This window comes from Triturus cristatus, chromosome 7 (genome assembly GCF_964204655.1).
Source record: "Triturus cristatus chromosome 7, aTriCri1.1, whole genome shotgun sequence".
NCBI classification, from domain to species: Eukaryota; Metazoa; Chordata; class Amphibia; order Caudata; family Salamandridae; genus Triturus; species Triturus cristatus.
This window is the reverse complement of record NC_140590.1, coordinates 1,735,085,589-1,735,106,127: the sequence shown is the minus strand read 5'-3', so window position 1 is coordinate 1,735,106,127 and position 20,539 is coordinate 1,735,085,589. Positions and strand designations below refer to the sequence as shown.

Here is a 20,539-nt window from a genome sequence, read left to right as displayed (position 1 = left end):
TTCATATTGTTAAACTTTTGAAAAAGTGTGCACTTGTTTTTATACTGGACAAGACAGTCAGTAGTGAAGTCCGAGCTTACAACATTTACTGACAGCACTCACCCTAATAATAAAGGTTTTGCATTAATGAACTATAAATACAAGTTTGAAAAGCATTAACACATGGACACAAATGTTACCTTAACTGCAGACAATGCCCTTCCCTGATCCATACTGTGGTACTGTAAACTGGCAGCCAAAGGGTTTATGCTCTAGGGTGTTGGGCCTATTATTCCCAAGGACAAAATACATAAAAACGTGTTGCCCTTGACCCCAAACAATATGTCCTGGGCGCCTGGCTATGGCAATTCCACATCCCTGGTAGTCCACCCCCCTTTCCTCTTAAGGGGGTCAGTTCGAACCAAAGACTGGGATCCATGATGTGCACGTTGTATGTCTGGTGGGCAGTGGGGTGGGACCATCTCCACCTTAGGTTCCAAAATGTAATTCTTTCCCGCCGGGTTCTCAATAATAATCTGGACGCTTCTTGCCTCCTCAAAAGGGAGCTGTCCTTCTGTGAGTTCAATCTCCATAGTTAAAACATTTGCTGCTCCAATTAGAAAGGAAACGAGGATGTGTAATTTCTCCTCCTGTCTCCTTTGTCCCCCCCCCCCCCCCCCCATGGCCCTTGTCTGTATCATCTCAGAATCCTAAACATTGGAGGGGTGGTGCAGCCCGGCACCTTGTGGGCTACGACGGGGCAGTGTTGCGCATGTTTGATAATGTGGTGTTATGAGGGCTGGTGGTGCCTGTGGTCCCCCAGCAGTGGAGGTGGCTTGAGCATCTTGAGCATCTTGAGGTATTTAATGCATCTGATAATTATCAGGTGCTTTAAATACAGCCAAACTCGGAATTCTGACCCATGCATAAACAGGGGTTTCCTCCTTGTTAGTCCGCGAGCGCAGAGATACCCCTTAGTGGGCGATTCAAGCGCTATTAAACCCACAAATCAAATCAACCCACGGATCAGAATTTACCGCCCACTTGTAATTGCGTCCTGTGATTATTTGTATTAACCATATATAAATAAATGCGGTTGTTGGAGAGAGCATATAGTGTACTAAACTACTTCAATGTACTCTCAAACTGGATGGTTAAAGAAGAGGATACATAATGAAGTAAAGCGATTGCCCTCTGCTCACACAATCCGTCAAGTGAGGAAGCCGAGATTTGAATTTAGGATTGCATATTGTAAAGTTCAGCGACTTAGGAGTTGCATCCTTCTCTCTTTAGTTTAACATTGAAGGTCAGTTCTTTGTGCTCCCTGTCATTCTAGTAGCCTTACTCTATGGGGTTCAATAAATACACCTATGCCATGTGTGCTTAAGAGTGAAAGGTGTGTCTTTCTCTTTGGAATGTTCCACAGAAACTGAAGCTCAGACACAATACATGCACTTCACAAGAGTCTCCTTGAAGAGCTGGAACCCAGAGAGCAAACTGTGGGCTCCGAGGCCTGTTTGCTTTTGCCAATCAGTTATCATCTTTGAGGTGCTGGGCCACCCCTAAAACCGGCCTTTCTCAAGGATCACCCGTAACATGAACGTATAATAGCACCTTTTGCTTCCCTTGCTGCCTCTATTGGTTTGGCAAAGAGAAGGATTTTATGAGAGGTTCAACACCTCCAAGGCCTCAAATAATTATCAAAACAATGGGGTCCTAGAGCCCCCACAGTTTTCTACTCTGAGTTCAGTGCTTCATTAAGTCTTAGGCATAGTGCAGAATTGCTTCAGAGAGGCATGCAATGTCTGACGCAGTTTTTGCATCAGTTACACTTCAAAATGTAGGGCGAGTTGTTTACCCTGTGCCCCACATGGTTCCTGTGCTGTTTCCAAACTTAAGTTTAGAAAATATTCCTGAGCACCATCCAGTAAATTTCTTTAGTTCTGGTCCGCCTTCATGAGCGATTGCTCGTCCCGTGTCTGAATGGTTCACCGTAGTAGCTCCGTGCTCGTGTGTCCTGATATCACGTCACTAGCAGCCTGCATAGTGCCCTGATTTCACGTCAGTGGCAGCCGGTCATTGTGCCCTGATTTCACGTCAGTGGCAGCCGGTCATTGTGCCCTGATTTCACGTCAGTGGCAGCCGGTCATTGTGCCCTGATTTCACGTCAGTGGCAGCCGGTCATTGTGCCCTGATTTCACGTCAGTGGCAGCCGGTCATTGTGCCCTGATTTCACGTAAGTGGCAGCCGGTCATTGTGCCCTGATTTCACGTAAGTGGCAGCCGGTCATTGTGCCCTGATTTCACGTCAGTGGCAGCCGGTCATTGTGCCCTGATTTCACGTAAGTGGCAGCCGGTCATTGTGCCCTGATTTCACGTAAGTGGCAGCCTGCCATAGTGCCATGATTTCAGTCACTAGCAGCCTGCCATAGTGCCCTGAGTTCACTTCACTAGTAACTTTCAATTGTGTTGTGTTTCAGCGCAGTGATCGCATCCACGTGTTTGAATCCCATGTTTTCTGTGAGTTTTTTTTGTTCTTCTATTTAGTAGCCAGTGCTGTGTCAAAATTATCATTTCGCATAAAAATGTTGTCTTAATTATAATCTGCTAAAATATTGTCCCCGGACGTAAATTTCCTATTAATGGGCAATATTTTTGTAAACGATATTTAGGGTTTGAAATTTGACAGCGATACTCTGGTTGCACACAACAGCCATGATGTGCCTTTGTTTCCTGAGCGGTTGAACCCAGTGTCAGCGTTCAGTTATGTGACCCGGTAGCAGCCTGTCCGTGTGTCCCGAGTGTCACTGTCAGCAGACACTTCATGTTGTGTGTCTCCCTAGTTGCAGCGAGGCATTGTCGGTCTGACCCAAGCGTGACCCAGGCAAAGCCTGCCCTTGTTTGCTGAGCGTCACAGCCTGTCCTCCCGGAGGCGCCAGGCTCGCTTCCTTCAGAATCCAGACAGTTTGAGCACCTGTGATTTGACGGGTCACACTCGTGGCATGTGTGGGTCTTATCACAAATAATTCTAGTTGCCTGTCCTGATTTTTAGTTCAATTTCTGCTTTAACAGCTTCCGTTTGTAACCAGCGCACTGAGGACCAGATCCAGACAGAGTGTGAGCAAAGAGGTCCAGCAGGCATTGGAAAGGGCGGTGCAGTGCTGCCCCCCTGTGGCGATGACTGGATCTGGTACCGGAACAAGTGTTACTATTTCTCTGAAGCTGAAGGAAACTGGACGGAGGCCAAAGACTCGTGCGCTGCACTGGACTCCTCCCTGGCGAAGATTGACACCCAAAAGGACCTGGTAAGAGAAGTGAAACTGGCGGCGTTGAGTGTTTCTTAATGTCTTTTCTGTATGTTAAGTGAACAAAAGGCAATACGGCTGACCAGTGTTAAGCACCTCAATTTCAAAGTAAGAGTTCAAATTTTATGGATTGGTGCAGATCACGTCCAGAGCAGGCCGTACTTGTACTCTACTGGAAACCAGCTATGCAAACTTTTTAGAAGGACGGTGCACCAAAGAGTAAATGTTTTTCCAAACCATCCAAATTTTGTCCTTTATTCTTTATTTAAATTTTTTTTTAAAACCGAGACAGCCAACGCGTTTCGTTCCGTACGAACTACGTCAGGGCTAGAAAAAATACAAATACAGACGCATATATAAAATACTGTATATACATAACACAACAAAACACAACACAAAAAAGTACTCAAAATGAATATTCATAAACATTTACAACAGATTTATATGCCAACGATAAGAAAGCATATAACGAGAATATGCATGTATAAATATATACCAGACAGTAATGAAAGATTGGAAATAAAATACAAAAAACAAGACAACAAAAGTGGAACCATTAAAAACTTGACTTAGATGTCTAAGTAAGCATCGATCCTGACACACAGTACTCAATACCCTTATTTCTATCAGCATGACAAATAATCCCTATATGCACCAGAAAACTTAAAAGAATGGGAAAGAACATGGGGAGCCATAAAGAACAGGAAGACCCAAGTTGTTTAAGAGCGGAATAAGCCTGTGTTGAATACTAAAGAAGTCTCAGTAAAACAACCGCATATAAATAACAAAATATTCCAGAAAAAAACACACAAAAATAGAAGAACCAAGGAAATACAAAAAGAAAAAGAAATAAGGATGAAAAAGAAAAAGCAAAAATAATCACAACTAATATTCTTAGTTCAATGAGTTTACAATGATGGCGCATCTCATGGTCGTTGGAGAAGATAAATTCTTACCCAAAATAGTCGCGTATAAACAAGCTCCAAAAGGTCAATAAGCAATCAAGTCAAAAGGTTGTACTGGTTCCAATTACCAGAAAATTACGCAGCCTAGTTGAGAGACATTGCGAAATCATATTAATCAGTTGATCGCCAACCCATCAAAACAGAACCGTATTCTAGAAAAAGGGGGGGGGGGGAGGGAAGGGAGGAGAAGGGGGGGAAGGTGGGAGGAAAGATGGGGAGGATCGAAATCAATCTTACCTCTCAAGTAGTCAAAGGGTATATATCCCTGGCTCTATGCATGTTACAAGGTAGTCCGATTATAGTCGAAATTCCAGACCACCTCCACAAAAGAAGTATGGGCATTAGATCAACATTGTAGTTGTATATTTTCGCCGATGTATTGGCTCCATTTCCTAAAAGGAAAAATGGAGAACGCCATAGATACGCATCCACCAAACCCTCGCGGAAACATTAACTTCACAAAAAAATCCACATAGATAACCACATGTCCATCAGCAATTCCTAAGAGCTCGTATGGATAAATTAAATCACCAACATAGAAAGGCTAGAAATTACGCATCCTATGCTGAACGCAAACAGCAAAGGGCAAATAATGCGTCCTTAAAAGCAGCGCGTTTCAAGTACAAATAGCGCTATTCCTTAAACGGTGCCAAAAGTAAAAGACCTCCCTCTGAAGTTCAAAACAGCCAGTTTTATTAGAAAATAATGAATCCTTCGATACATCATAAGTACAAATGGCACTATTCCTCACACAATGTCAGAAACAAAAACCTCCCCTTAAAATTCGAGACGAAAAATGTTGCGGAATTGCGAAGATATTGCTATGTCTCCTATACATTAGTCCCAAGAAAAACATCAACATTCTCGTTTACCTTACAAGAGTAACTTCCTCCAGGTTCCACGAAGAAACCGTATTTCGTAAAACCCGCGTCTTAAATAAGACTTGCCAATCCCGTCACGTGTCATAGTAGACACCTGATCACTCAGAATCACATCACTGTGTATAGTCAGTAATCTCGGATCGTATAGCGCCATATTGGAGTGGTATACGATCTCTTAATATTATATGTACTTGTTAAGCTCTCGGTGTACTTCTAAACTCAAAATACTCAAACACATATTTCAAAACTAATTAAGTAATATATCTACCACGAAATAAAATTTAAAAATTCAAAAAGGAGAAAAAGAAAAAAATGAAAACTAGACGCATTTTAAATTCGAACCCAAATTATGACCATTAAATAGATACCCACAAATAAACTATATAAAGCAAAAATGATACAGAAAACAACTATAACATAAGGTACACCGTAACCAAGTCCTGTAGGAAAATGCTAAGAGAGAGATGGAAAAGGTGACGCCATTTTGACAGTACCGCGTATAACATGAGTACTACCCAGGAAATTTTAAGGTGGAAGTTACCATGCACCTGTTTCAGGTGAGTCCGCTGAGTACCATAATGTCACACTTAAAAGATACCCACTTAGTACAAGTAACCAAGTGACATGGAGAGATGCTAAGAGTGAGATATCCAAACGCGCTCACGCCATCTTGAAAGTAACGCGCATAATGACACGAGCAGTGCCTGAAGACTCAAGTGAGCCAATAACTAGCAAGAGTTACCATACACCTATATCCAAACAGGAAAATGAGTACACATTGAAGTATTAAAAGCGGTGACATCATCCTGGGAATGTTGTGCAGAATAGGTCGTACAATGCAATAAATAGGCCATATAAACCGAAGATTAACGACAATGCCTAATCAAGCATCCATAATAAGACCTGGGCAACATATCTATAAATACCGGAATGTCAAGGAGACATCACTATGTTAGTAAGATTCAACACAGGCTTATTCCGCTCTTAAACAACTTGGGTCTTCCTGTTCTTTATGGCTCCTCATGTTCTTTCCCATTCTTAAGTTTTCTGGTGCATATAGGGATTATTTGTCATGCTGATAGAAATAAGGGTATTGAGTACTGTGTGTCAGGATCGATGCTTACTTAGACATCTAAGTCATGTTTTTAATGGTTCCACTGTTGTTGCCTATTTTTTTGTATTTTATTTCCAATCTTTCATTACTGTCTGGTATATATTTATACATGTATATTCTCATTATATGCTTTCTTATCGTTGGCATATAAATCTGTTGTAAATGTTTATGATTTTTCATTTTGAGTACTTTTTTGTTTTGTGTTTTGTTGTTATGTATATACAGTATTTTATATATGTGTCTGTATTTGTATTTTTTCCAGCCCTGACGAAGTTCGTACGGAACGAAACGCGTTGGCTGTCTCTGTTTTAAAATTTTTTTTAAATAAAGGACAAAATTTGGATGGTTTGGAAAAACTTTTACTCTTTGGTGCACCGTCCTTCTTCTAAAAAGTTTTCTGTATGTTAACCCTGAATTGTCAGTCAGCGCAAGTCCTGTGGCTTCAAACCCCACACTTCTTAAACTGTGACGCCCACCACGTCCTCTTTCAATCTGTATATTATTTCTTAGAAGGGCGCTCAAATACACTATCATAAATTACCGCATTTCATTAATATACTTCTCAAAAAAGTGTTATAAAACGCTCCATGGGACATGTTTTGACTTTCTAGAAACCGTTCTTTGGAGGGTCAGGTTGGTGTTGGATGCATATACATAGTTGGTCCGCAGTAAGCATTGGAATGTATACGTTTAATGTAAAGTGCTCTGACACCCTGCATTGGGATGAGTAGCACTACAGCGCTATTAAAGAAATAAAGTACTGGTATTTAAATTGTTATTTGTGTATATACTGGGACAGACCAACTCATCTAACATTCCTACAGTGCATGCCTATCTCTTATATACAGGGACCCTGTCACCATAGCTCCCAGCCAGGATATTCCAACAAAAGGAGGACTGATGGCCCCTTACTGTCACCTTAGTTATGGCAACAACCTACTGCAGTACTTCAAAACAATGCTGTTCAAAGAAAGACGAGAAAACGAAAGCAGCCCTTTGCTGGCAAACTCTGTAAAGTGGTGCTAATATGTTTGGGTCTGAATATAACCAATCTGGCCACTTAACAACCACTGTGTCTTGCTTTATTTATTTTTACATGTTTTGAACTTTTTTTTCCCTTCTTTTTTTCCTCTCTGTCCCGAGGCTGCACTCTGGAAGAGAAAAATGCCAGAAAAAGACGACATTTCCAGTTAGTGTTTTTCTTTTTTGGATCCTTAACAAAAAGATAGTGTCCGAAGCAGCTGAAACCTGGCTGCCCAATCCACAGAGGCAAACACATGAGGTTATTCTAGCTACAAAAAATTCTCAGCTAAACATATTTATTAGCATTTTTCCGTTTTATATTTATAAATACAGACAAAGGAAACCTATTGTTTGGTCCGTAATTCTATGCAAAAATCAGTTTAAAAGGAAAACCGGGAGCCTTAGTTGTAATGCACTGAAAGTGCTCGATAATGGTCGTTTTCACATACCTGCCATCTTGAAATGGAGTCTATAGCTTTATATTGCCTTATTATTTTTTTAATAAAAATATTTATTTGCAGTTTTATATAGCACAGGCTAGACCCGGAGGTATCAGAGGGCTTTACATGAGGATTAGCGAGTTACAAAGTTACGTCCGTTACAGGAGCCTAGTATAACATGGGGAAAAAAACAGTGTTACACAGTAACATGAGTTACTAGAGCGTAGCTTAAATATATATATATATATATATATATATATATATATATATATATATATATATATATACACAACATCCTATGGGGTATAGAAGGAAGAGGGGGAAAAGTAAAATGGGGTTGGAATCAATGTTCCCTCTAATTTTTTTCCTCTATGTGCGGCAGAGTAAGGTCTCTGTGCGCTTCAGCCAAGGCTATGTGCGCCAAGAACCCGACCGCGCGTGTAGACCCGGGCTTTAAGTTGAATGAAAAAACTAGGGGGGTTTATCAAAGGGGCGTGACCAATGCAATTAAGGGCGTGGCTTAAAAGCAATTAAGTGAACAATCTGTGCTTTGAATAGTGTGCCACCCGGCTGATATTTTGCTTCTTCTGTCATGGCATCCAGATCAGCGGTCGAAGTGGGGAAAAAAAAGTAGGGGAACTGTGGGCGGAGAATCAGAGGGCGGGAATAACCCAAGGATTGGATCAGTGGGCGGAGTTAGAGGTGTGGCCAGGATTGGCAAAACATCCCATTCTTTAGTATTTGTTTGGCATTTCACTGACCAGGTACAGCTTATTATGTTATGTAATTCAACCAATGGATACACATGATTATTTACCGATTAATATGAGTTATTGACATTAAAATAAATTCACAAAGTGGGACATGTTTCTAATCACAGAATGTCCCAAATATGCTTAAAAGTGGAGGCACAAGCCATTTGTTTATGAGCCATGGATTTTTTGTTGTCAGCTATATACACAGAGACAATCAATTTTACGTGTGTAAATCACTGTATGGGAAATGTTACATCAGACAAAGGACAACAAGGTGTAGGAGTCACATGACCACCATATTAGTAGGCAGTATAGTTTAATAGTGATTGATCTTGAGAAACACAAACTCAGAATATACAACTTAATACCATGATTGGGGGTCACTTTAATAATCGTTATTGATTTCTATCCAAATGAACACTTTTTGCAACATTAGGATAATCAAAGGCTTAGGGGAAAAAACATAAAGCTCTAGTTTATACCTTGCAGTTTGTGTGCAGCTCTAAGATGAAAGTTAATAGCTCACTGTTCTTTGTTAGGATTTTAACTTATAAACTGCAAGTAGCAAAAGGATCTTACTGACAAAAGCAGTAACCCACTGACCTATTTACAATATGTGCGCTTTGTGATGGGCATGGTACGTGTTCTTAGCAGCAGGCACATTAACCCTCTGCGCTATCTATGTTGAGGAATTGCCTAGCACTTCCAAACCTCGTGATATTTGGGGCCCGCTAACTGCATACCTGTTGACTGTCACTGATGTCTGATTGCTCATGTCATTAATGTACTGTAATCCTCCACTGCCACATTGTATACCTGATTGATTACTATCAAGTGTTTGTGTGTCTACGATTGTCATCTAATTAATTGTCGATCTCCTGCCACCCCGAGTGTACGAACTGTTCATGTGTCATCAATTGCTACAGCATAACCATCTGTATGTGTTCTTTTTGAATCTGAAATTGAAATAAATTAATATATTTTTTTTTTTTTTAAAACCTCTGCGCTATTTTTCCATGAGTCAAAACTTCCACTAGACAAAACTCCGAACTCGCTCTAGGAAGACTTTTATTCACCGGAGTTATCATGACATTTTTATTCTTGCCGAAAATTGCTGTAGGCCAGGAAGGAGGCAGCAAGTGCTTTTAAAACCCCAATATACAACGCCCCCACCCAAAGTCAGCACCCGTTGCGGTCACACCGGTCGCACTGCCCTAGAGCCAGCTCTTCTCCGAGGATCCTGTGACCTCAGTGACAGTCACTGTTGCTCTAGGGTCCGCTACTTCGTAGGCCTGCCTGCAAGACTGGATGTGAACTTAAGTATGGATTGTGGTGGGTAAGCCTTCAAGGTGAACCCACAGTTGCCACTGCTAGGGTCCACCTGCTGGTGTTAAGACACCAGGGCTTTTCCGGATTTGCAGGGCCTTCTAAGGTCTCCTGAGGGAGCACATTTAGCATGGAAATGTGCTCCCTCAGGAGAGTGGTCTGGGGGACTGCTCATGAAGGCTGAACCTGGTTCCCCAGTTCTAAATGTGGCAGCTCTGCCCCCAGTACTACATCCGCTCCCTCTCTGAACACCATACTGCCCCACAGAGAGAAATTCACACTGCCTTCAACTACAATCCAATTTGACCTGCTATAAAAAACTGGATGCAACTCAATTCAAATTATGCACTAGGTAAGAGCAATATACTCCCTAAAGGAAAAAGTAACCACATCCTGGAAAAAGCAAACACTCATAGGGAATGAAAGATTACATAAAGCATGCGAAATGTAAGCAGGAACAACATGGTGAACTTAACGCTTTTACACTCACTATTCAGAAATCAGTGCTTGCTTCTGCCTGAAAACTACAGGGCCCAGAAAGGACCCATTTCAATGTCCACTGCTTATATGCTCACAAGACGTAAGCAGTATGGTTTAAAAAGACCACATTCGTGAACACAAAGCCGCCGTACACATTTTGTTTTCCAATCCACCCATCAACCAGGTATTGCAGTACTTCCAGGTTTGGCGCACTTCCCCACCGGGGGAAAACCGCGCTTGACTGGCAAACTCAGTAAAGTGACGCTAATGTTTTTGGGGTTTGAATAAAACCGATCTGGCCACTTTAAGAACACTCCGTCTTGCTTTGTTTAGTTATTGATTTTTCATATTTTGAACCTTTTATTTCCGAGGCTACACTTTGGAATAGAAAAATGTCAAAACGGCATTTCCAGCAAAAGTGGTTTTTCTTTTTTGCATCCATTTCACAGGGGAACAAATGAACGACAGGAAGAAAGAGGGTGAGAACCATTTCTTGAGTCACGGTTTTCGGTAAGTGAGGAGGAGCTAGACACAGAGAGGGAATAAGAGTAAGAAAAAGGTGGCGCAGCTGCCAGTGTCAGTGCAGAAGCGAACACCTTCCTTGTCTCGTTTGAGCAGGAAGCAAGAGACCTTCACAATGGCCTACAATCAGCCCGCAGTCGTGTTTCATTAAGACAAGACATGCATCAAGTCCAAAAGCACGACGTGTAAAGCACACGTCGTGCTTTTGAACTTGTTGCATTTCTTCTCTTAATAGATGCGCGGCTGGGGGCTGATTGTGGGCCGTTGTGAAAATATTTGTTAATTGCAGCTCATGACTGTGTTGCAATTTAACAAATATTATCACAAAGGCCCACAAAGAGCCCTCAGCAGCGCTCCATTAATAAAGAAATGTGGCAAGTGCAGGAGCCCCTGTGGGCATAGGCTCCCCGCAATCAGCAAATTACAGTTTTTCGCGCCGCTCACGATTTAAAAGCGTGCGGCGCGAATGCTCACTCAGGATGTGCGCGCTTCACACCGGACACTGCGCGCTTGGTGGCACAGAGGTGCGCGCGCGCAGCTTTCAGGGAACACTGGTTGGAATGAAGATCGGGTCAGGATAGATCGGCAAGGGGGAAAGTAATTCAGGGGAACCAATAAGACAAAGTGAAAGTCAAACAAGACTGCTGATTCGTCGGAAGGCGGGTCAGGAAGGAGAAACGGTGGAAAGACAAAAGAAAGTCTGCTCCAGCAGGCATCGGCCATATTGCTAGGTCTCCGTGGTCGGTAGAATATTCACGGATTCCTCGGAAGTTGCTGAGGCTGGTTTCAAATTCAATTGCGGAAATTGAAGAATCAAACAACGGCAGTCCATACACCCCAGGTGTGTATAAAGGTTCAAGGAGGGGGTAGATTCCAGGGGATTAGAGCCAAAAAGGAAATCCCTAGCCAGGGAGCGCCCGACCGGAGCACCACACCTGTCGGCCATCTTGCTGATTAGTTAGTATGGCAGCCAATTCACGAGCCCGTGGATGCCCAAGGCTGGTGTGCTCTTCTACACAGAGGCAGCTATTATTGCTGCCTTGTCTCGTTGGTCTTTGTACGAGCACCACTTCTTGATCTCTTTCCTGTCCTGGTGGGTGAGCCAGATGGGGGTGGGAGGTGGGGGATATGAGCGAGGTCTGATCGGTGTCAATTCCAGGTGCTGTCGCACTCATGACCTATGCGCAGCGTGGGCATGGCCCACCGCTACTCAGCTCTCCTGCTGACCTTAAACTGGAGTCTTAATAAAATGCTTGTTTCCAAATTGCTGTACTTGCAAAAACTGATGGTTCAATGTTCATGTTATTTAGTGTGTGTGTGTTGGGTGATTTCATTGTGGTATGTCAAAGAGGGGATAGAAGAGACTCCATTCCATTTGAGTTGTTGTAAATGCTCTTACTTTACTTCCTCCATCTGTTTTTGATATTATTTTGCTCCTTGAGAGCCTGGCGCTGATGCTAGTCTTAACTGTCGTCGTATTGGGTAGAAATCACATTATTATGACAAATTTGATTGGAGTTTTATTTTTACTATCTTTTAATAGTGGTTATCTGGTGCTGTAGATTTTCATCGACAAGACTTTGTTGAAATGTCTATAAATCCTATGTTCTTCTTCCAATAAAAGGGATTTTGAGTGTGTGTGAGATATATATATATATATATTTCCTACTGGCAATCACCAGTACGTAGTTATAGTTAGGACCTAGTTTCCATAGGAAAGGCATTTTTTGATTTGGCTATAACTTTGGTGTTGTTTGACCAATCTTAATGACATTTTCCCAAAAACATGTCAAGGTAGGTTCCGGTTATCATGGAAAGTTTGGGGGTGATCAGTGCAGTGGGGACCGAGAATTTGGGGCGTGAAATAATTCACATAGGAACCTTTACCACAGCTATAGCCCGGACCACTGAACGGACTTGCACCAAATTTGGCAGGAAGTTGGATTTTGGTTCAAGGAAGTGCCTTTTGCTTATTTGGTGTAATTCCGTTCAGTAGTTTTTGAGAAATGTAAGTTTAAAATTAAAGTGATATCTCTGGTCACAAAGTATTCGCGAACATAGAGAGCTCGTACAGGGAAATGCACTGCTCTGATTGGCTGCCAACACTTCAACCGGGATGTGTTGGCAGCCATCTTGGGACTCTGCTTCAAGTTGTGTCCCAAAAAAAGTGAAAATATAAAAGAGGGCAGGGTAGGAATACCCTGACCCCCCGCAAGCTGGTGGACTGCAGCGTGTGAGTATTCCTTCCACTATACTGGCCAGTAAAAACGGCTGGGGCCTACATGAATAGCATGACTGCTCAGGATAAAAACCAGCAGGCAGACCTATCAAAATAAACCCTTTTATGACTGGAAAACCTCCTTTCAAATCTTAAATGGTTAACCCCTAAGTAGACTTTGACCCACACGGCATTGTTCCTAATATTTGAAAGTGGAAAATAAAGTTGAAATATTCCTACAGTGACTAGCCTCCAAGAGCCATTTTCACTGCATAGGTTTTGTGGTTTTTTCTTTAAAAAATGCTAAAGAAAAATTAAAATATGATTTTTCTGTGTTGGTTTGAGTAAAGCTACAGAGACAATTAAACCACAGATTTTTCATGTTTGTTAAAAATCCAATTCAATGGAAAAGTTACATTTTTGATAAATGTAAAAGAAAGTTACTTATTTAAAATTAGTCTTTCTGGCTCAAGCTCCAGTGCACTAATAGGCCTTAGTCTGGTGGGCTGTGCTTCCTGCCAGTACTTGAACTTGTGAAATTGCTGCCAGAGTAGGAACGATGGCTTGGGCATTTTAGCAGGATGAGCATGGGGTGTTACGCTTCTCACCTAATCTCAAGAAGGTCCATGGGGTGGGAGGGGTGGGGGGGTACCCAGGAAATTCGATATGAATGACCTTTTAAGTTAAATGATGTATCAAGTGACACCCTGAGATTAAGGCCAATTTGATCCCAGTGTGCACCTCAGCCATCTTGAGTCCATTCACAGTGGGAGGGTGGTTGGTCCAAGAACCAGTTTAGTGTAGACGTGTAAGAGGGGACTTGTCTTTATGATGAGAACACATCTAGGTAGACCATCGTCTCCTTTAGGGGGAGAAAGGTTTTGCCATCTTATTTTTCCCTGGCGATGGTATGTTTTAGGATAGTTTGTCGTAAGTCAAACAGGGGTGAGTTGAAAAAGAGGAAAGGTTTACCGTCCAGAACTTTTGAACCATTAGACAGAGTAGGTTCCACCCACTGGCTAGTTCCCTGCACAGAAATGGCACCCTACCCCCCATCTCCTCAGGGCATCTGTACTCCTGTAGAAGAACCGAATAGGAATAAGTCTGCTGCCTGTGATGTTACCTATGCATCTCATGCTCTGCACTGGGAATCATTGCATCACATTGCAGATGAATTCTCAGTCTTACTTCACAGGTAAATTACTTCTTTATTGTTTTACTTCTTTATTGTTTTACTTTTATTGTTTTAAGCTTTCTTTTTGTTTAAGTTTGAGGGTTAAGGTAGTGTTTAGGGGTCTTAGGGTTCCGTCATGGAAGATTAAAATTACATTACGTTAAGTAAAAAAGAACTAAGTTAAAAGTAATTTACATGACAATATTAGTGTAATGTATTTTTTTTACACATTAAATGAAAAAGTAGGTACTGTTTTAGATCTAAAAAATATAAACCTAGGTGTGTGGGATTCGAAGTAATCCTTAGTCCCGAGGTAAAGAACCACTATGTAAAGGTTACTCCCTGTGTACATAACACGATGTAATGACTCTCGATGTAAAGGATGGAAGTAACCACGTGTATTTGTCCGTAACCTGTGAGGAGACCTGTACCTGCTCTCACTTGTTTCCGCGCCTAGGAAGATGCTCTGGGTGTACTGGCTACAGAACAAGCTCCACTAAGCTATCTCTGGAGAAGCCCAGTGGATATTTGTGAATATTTCCCAGCTACACTAAACTTATTTCGTTAACACCAGGGCCGTTCATCTGCTCTCTATTCACTGGATCCGTACAAGGACTTTTAATGAAGTCTGGGTCTTTGTAGTATAAATGCTGCAGCAAACGGGCACATGTAGGTCTGCACTGAATGTCCACACATGAGTAAGGGGGTATGTCGGATTAGCTGAAGCTTGTGTTTCTGCCTATCTTCTCAAGGAACAAGGTAATTTAGTTGTTGACAAACCTTCATGTGATACTTATATAGTCAGCCAGGTCTGTCAGTCGTAAGTGGTGCCTAGTGCTACGGCAAAAAATCCAAAAACAGATTGACTCGACCACCACATTTGACAGTAAAAGGTGCAATGGACGCTCCCCTTACCCCCCCCCCCCCCTTCCCTGGGAGGAGGGCAGTACCGCCAGTAGATCTCAAAAGCGCGCAAAGGGATCATTTGGTGTCTGTATGCCCATTGTTTGCTCCTGTCAGGTGTCTCCTCCGAAAAGGGTATGAAGTTGTTGCCCTAATGCAAATCTGTCGTTATTGACAAGTCTAGTATTGGAGAACTGGGTGGGCGCACAGCAGAAAATTTACCACCTCAGAAAAAGGTAGAAAGTGGTTGTCGAAGTGGGATGTATCGGCAGGGCACTGCGTGCCTCAACATCTTTTATTCAATAGATTCCGTTCCCCTCTTTTTTTTGTTTTTTTTTTGTTCTTTTTTTTTTTTTTTTACATGCATCCCAGGAAGGCAGAAATAGCCAAGACCTACAGATAGAGCTCAGCCTTCGTGGCCATTTCGGGGACGGGTGAGGCGGGCAGAGACAGAGTAGGACTCTGTCTTTTCCTTCTTGCCCGGAGAAGACAAGGACAATGTCCACTTCGGCTCTGCCGCTGGCAGCCCCCCCCCTTCCTCTTATTCCCACTCTTTCTGTCATGCTCCTCCTCACTTGCTAAAAACCGTGACTTCAAGAAACGGTTTTCAACCTCTTTCCTCCCACTTGTTCCTCTGTGAAATGGATCCAAAAAAGAAAAAAACTTTTGCTGGAAATGTCGTCTTTTTCTGACATTTTTCTATTCCAAAGTGCAGCATCCAAACAGAAAGAAATAAAATGTTCAGAATATGAAACAAATACATAACTAAATAAAGCAAGACAGAGTGGTTGCAAAGTGGCCAGATTAGTTTTATTCACACCCAAACACATCTGCGCCACTTTACAGAGTTTGCCAGTGAAGAGCTACTTCTCCAGTATTGAATCTTTCATAGATTCACATGCTTGTATCTTCCCCGTCGTCATGGTGGGAGTCTCACGGTAACAGAATGACCACAGCAGTATAAGAAAAAACTGCATAGCAAAATCCCATAGGGAATCATCTTATTTGGTTACCAAATCTCATCATTATGTGGTCCAAGACTCAGCCAATCGGCTGCTAGCCCTGCCCTCACACTCCCCAGCAGAGCCTTCCTGCCTCAGATTTCCAACCGCCTTCGTGTGAGGAGGAGTCTCCCTGAGCTTTGCTCAGTTTTGTTCCTGTGTACTTTTGACCTCTTGTTCATCTAGAATTTCCTTCTCTTTGCTGGATTGAGGTACTGTGCTTCATATTTTCTTGTTTACTATGGCTGAAAGCTCTAAAAAGAGGCTTTTCAGGCCCTGCAGATCCTGTGGAAAACCTAGATTGTTTTCTGAAGACCCACACAAGGACTGCTTATATTGTTTGCACCCAAAACATGTGCCTAAAGACTGTAAGCATTGCAGAACCTTTTCTGCGAAAACCCTGCGTGACAGGGAGGCACGTCTTCTGCTGTGGCTTCAAAAAAAGGTCACTTCAGAATCTGACTCTGAGGAGGAATCTAAGTCTTCTAAAAAGAGGAAATCTTCAACTTTGGAAGATAATTCAGAAATTGCTGAAAAAGCAAAAGACAAAGGGGCCCCTTCGTCTTCATTACCTCATACTCCTCTTAAAAAATCTACAGAGTCGAGAGAAATCTCCTCAGCTCCGTCGTCGAAAATTGGGGCGTCGCCGGCTGTTATTGCTTTAAAACCGTCAACGACCACGTCGACGTCCACCATTTCGACGACGACAGCGGCATCGACGGCGACTAAAACCTCGTCGTCGAAGAAAAGCTCGATGACTATCTCGTCGACGGGATCCTCGTCGACGGCCACATTACCTTCGTCGACGAAGACTTCGTCGTCGACGACTACTATGTCGACGAGCACTATGTCGACGATAATACAGCTTTCCCCGTCGACGAGATCTCCGTCGACGGGAGCTCCGTCGACGGCAGTTTTTAAATCTCCCAAAGTAAAGAAAATAACGTTGAAGTCTATGGCGTCGTCGACTGGCTCGTCGACGAAGAAAACTAAGTCTACAGATTTTACGGCCTGGACGAAAATTTCTCCGCTTCCTCCTTCCAATCTACTAGACTTGCAGTCAGAAGATGAAGAGTCTTCAGGAGTGGCTTATAGTCCGTCCCAACTTCGGATTAAGAGTCAGGAAACGGATGAGGAGGAATATCATGAGGTTCAGGAAGTCTTCTCTTTTCAAGATCGCCCTCCGAGGGATTCACGAAGATATGAGTCTTTTCAGCAGTCTTATGACTACGAGGAAGAGGAAGAGCCTCGGCCTACTAGTAGAGAGGACTCTATTTCAATGCCGGTTTCCTTAGTGACTGACTTGCGGCTGATGATAAACGACTACTATCGGCGTTTCCCTGACGCTAACTCTCAAGCGCCACAGACGGCGGATAAGCCGGCACAAGTACAACCACCGCATTCTTCTCCTAAAACTTCCCCTCAGAAGATACGATCTCCACCAATTATGACAATTGGAGACGATTTGGAAGACAGTGACGCCGATCAACCGGAAGAAGGAGAACTTCTTCAAGATACGCAGGTTGACGATGAATGGGACCAATATATTCTCCCAACTACTCCGTCGCCATCTCCGACACCGGCGCACTCTCCGCCGCAAGATATAGGAGGTTTCCATGATATCACGGAGAAAGTGTCAAAACGCTTTGATCTTCCACTTCCAGTTCAGGAAGCCGAATGTTTCCTCTATGACTTTAAGGAGGAGTCACGCAAATCTGTTCGGTCCATACCGATAATCGCCCATATTTGGGAGGAAGGATTGAAAATAATGAGGAACCCGGCTTCAGTGGCTACTTCAGTTCCTCGAATAGACAAGAAATATAGAGCTCCAGAATCGTCCCCGGCCTGTTTGATTGGTCATCCTCGACCAGATTCTGTGGTGACGCAGGCCGCCCAAAGGAACTCAAAAAATCCGGTTTCTACATCGACGGTTCCCCCGGACAAAGACGGAAGACGAATGGATGGCGCAGGGAAGCGCTTTGCGGTGATGGCAGCGTCTTCCATAAAGGCTTCTAATGCGTTAGCCCTCATCAGCAGATTCAATAGGCAGATGTGGAGCGATATAGCACCCTTGCTCGCCCATCTTCCAGAGGATAACAAAGAAGAAGCGGCTGCTATTCTAAAGGATGGGGCTAGGGCAGCCTCGGAATCCATAGACATCGCTATGGATTTGTTCCTCCGTGGCATTTCGACAAATGGCAGGTGCAGTAGCCCTGCGAAGACAAGGATGGCTGAAGGCCACCTCATTTAGACCGGAGGTACAGGCTAAAATAGTGGACATGCCATTTGATGGAGAGAACCTGTTCGGAAAGCATGTCGATGAGGCCCTCCAAAGCATCAAAACTGACACAGATGCAGCGCGGGCGCTGGGATCTCTTCATCAGGGCAGGTTTCAGTCCTTTCGGAGGAGAGGATCCTGAGGACAATTTACACAGAGATCCTCGTTTCAATCGAATAGATATCGGCAGGGATATCGCCAATACTCGAACAATCAACAATTTCGATCCTCAAATAACTATAAGCAACCGTCCAGAGGAAGGTCATCTGCGAGAGGGAAATCGCAGCAATCCAATCGACGACAATGACCTCATCAACGCATCCGCCACTTGTCCGAGAAGCAGCACGCATTACCTGACTTCATTTTACCCAGCTTGGCTGTCAATAACAACAGACAGATGGGTTTTAGATGTAATTCAACATGGCCATACTCTGGAGTTCGTACAAAAGCCTCCAAATCAGCCTCCCATACACAGGAGACAAGAACATCTATCAGCCCTCAAGGCAGAAGTGGTAGCGTTACTACAAAAGGAGGCGATAGAAGAAGTTCCGCGGCTTCAACGCGGGAAAGGCTATTACTCGCATTTCTTTCTCATAAAGAAGAAGGACACATCAAAATGGAGGCAGGTAATGGACCTGAGAGGTCTCAACAAATTCATTCAAAAGAAATCATTTCGAATGCTATCCCTGCAGGAAATACTTCTCCTGATTGGCAGAGGAGATTATTTGGCATCCCTGGACCTCTTAGATGCTTATTTTCACGTCCCAATCCACGTAAACCACAGAAAATTTCTACGCTTCATGGTGGCGGGGCGTCATTACCAATTCAAAGTATTGCCTTTCGGACTAAAGTCGGCGCCGAGAATCTTTACAAAGTGTATGGCGCCAATTGCGGCCCACCTAAGACTCCAAGGTCACCAGATTTTCCCTTATCTGGACGATTGGCTTATCAAAGGAGGTTTGTGCAGAGACACTCAACGCTCTCTTCAAGTTTGCATGGAGCTTTTCAATCAGCTAGGTCTCAGAGTCAACCTAGAAAAATCACATCTCAGACCAGCACAGTCCCTTCAATTTCTGGGAGCTCTAATTTGCACGGAGGAGGCCAAGGCTTATCCATCAGAGGAGCGTATTCAAAAGATCATACGGTTGACAACACAATTGCAAATAAAGTCCGTTTCAGTAAGGATCTACAAGTCATTGTTGGGGATGATGTCCTCTTGTATCCCCCTACTCCCAAATTGCAGGTTCCGCATGAGGCCTATACAAGAACTGCTAGACGAGCAATGGCTTCAGTCGCAAGGATCCTTCGAGGATCGAATAGTAATCACTCCTCAGATCCGAAACGCCCTGTCATGGTGGAAGATCAGGGATCATTTAGCGGAAGGACTGACTTTCGAATCACAGACCTACAGTTTCGTGATGATGACGGATGCTTCTCTTCAAGGTTGGGGAGCGCATCTCCAGGAGCTCGAAATTCAGGGCCACTGGTCAAAGTCCGAAACGCAGCTCCACATCAACTTGCTGGAGCTGAGGGCCGTGTTCTTGGGACTCAAGGCTTTTCTTCCCAGGATTCGCGGATCTACGGTTCTTGTGAAGACGGACAGCTCAACGTCTATGTTTTACCTTCTAAAACAAGGGGGTACAAAGTCGAAACTTCTGTCAAAGGAAGCACAAGACATTTGGAAATGGCTTCTAGCTCACAACATCTCGCTTCAAGTGCAACATGTTGCAGGAGTAGACAACACGAGCGGATATGCTGAGCAGATCTTCCGAGATCTCTCACGAGTGGGAACTGAATCGGAAAAACCTTTCCAAAGTTTTCAAGGCATGGGGTACTCCAAGGCTAGACTTGTTCGCGGATCGCCGCAATTCGAAATGCAAAAACTTTGCAAGCAGGTTTCCGCAGAAAGGATTGTGGGGCAATGCGCTACAGATGTGCTGGACAGGGATGTTTGCGTATGCATTTCCCCCTTTTCCTCTAATATTGAAAGTCTTAAGAAAAATGAAATCAGAGCCGTGCCATCTGATTCTGATTGCACCAGCGTGGCCGAGACAAGCGTGGTTCTCAGAACTTCTCAGACTCTCAGTGACCCCCAGGATACAGTTCCCGTTAGTGCAGGATCTGATAACTATGAACAACGGACAGATACTGCATCCAAATTTGAAATCGGTGAGCT

General features: G+C 43.4%; 1 protein-coding gene across 2 annotated transcripts in view; it reads left to right on the top strand.

Annotated features, from left to right (window-relative positions):
- Nucleotides 1-20,539, top strand: part of LOC146812935 (C-type lectin domain family 2 member D-like) — a 185,314-nt gene that overhangs the window by 107,889 nt on the left and 56,886 nt on the right. For both annotated transcript variants that reach the window (XM_085619979.1, XM_085619980.1), the window contains exon 3: nucleotides 3,051-3,283. In XM_085619979.1, coding sequence (XP_085476105.1) covers nucleotides 3,051-3,283 — 233 coding nt within the window. The remainder of the gene's footprint in view (nucleotides 1-3,050; nucleotides 3,284-20,539) is intronic.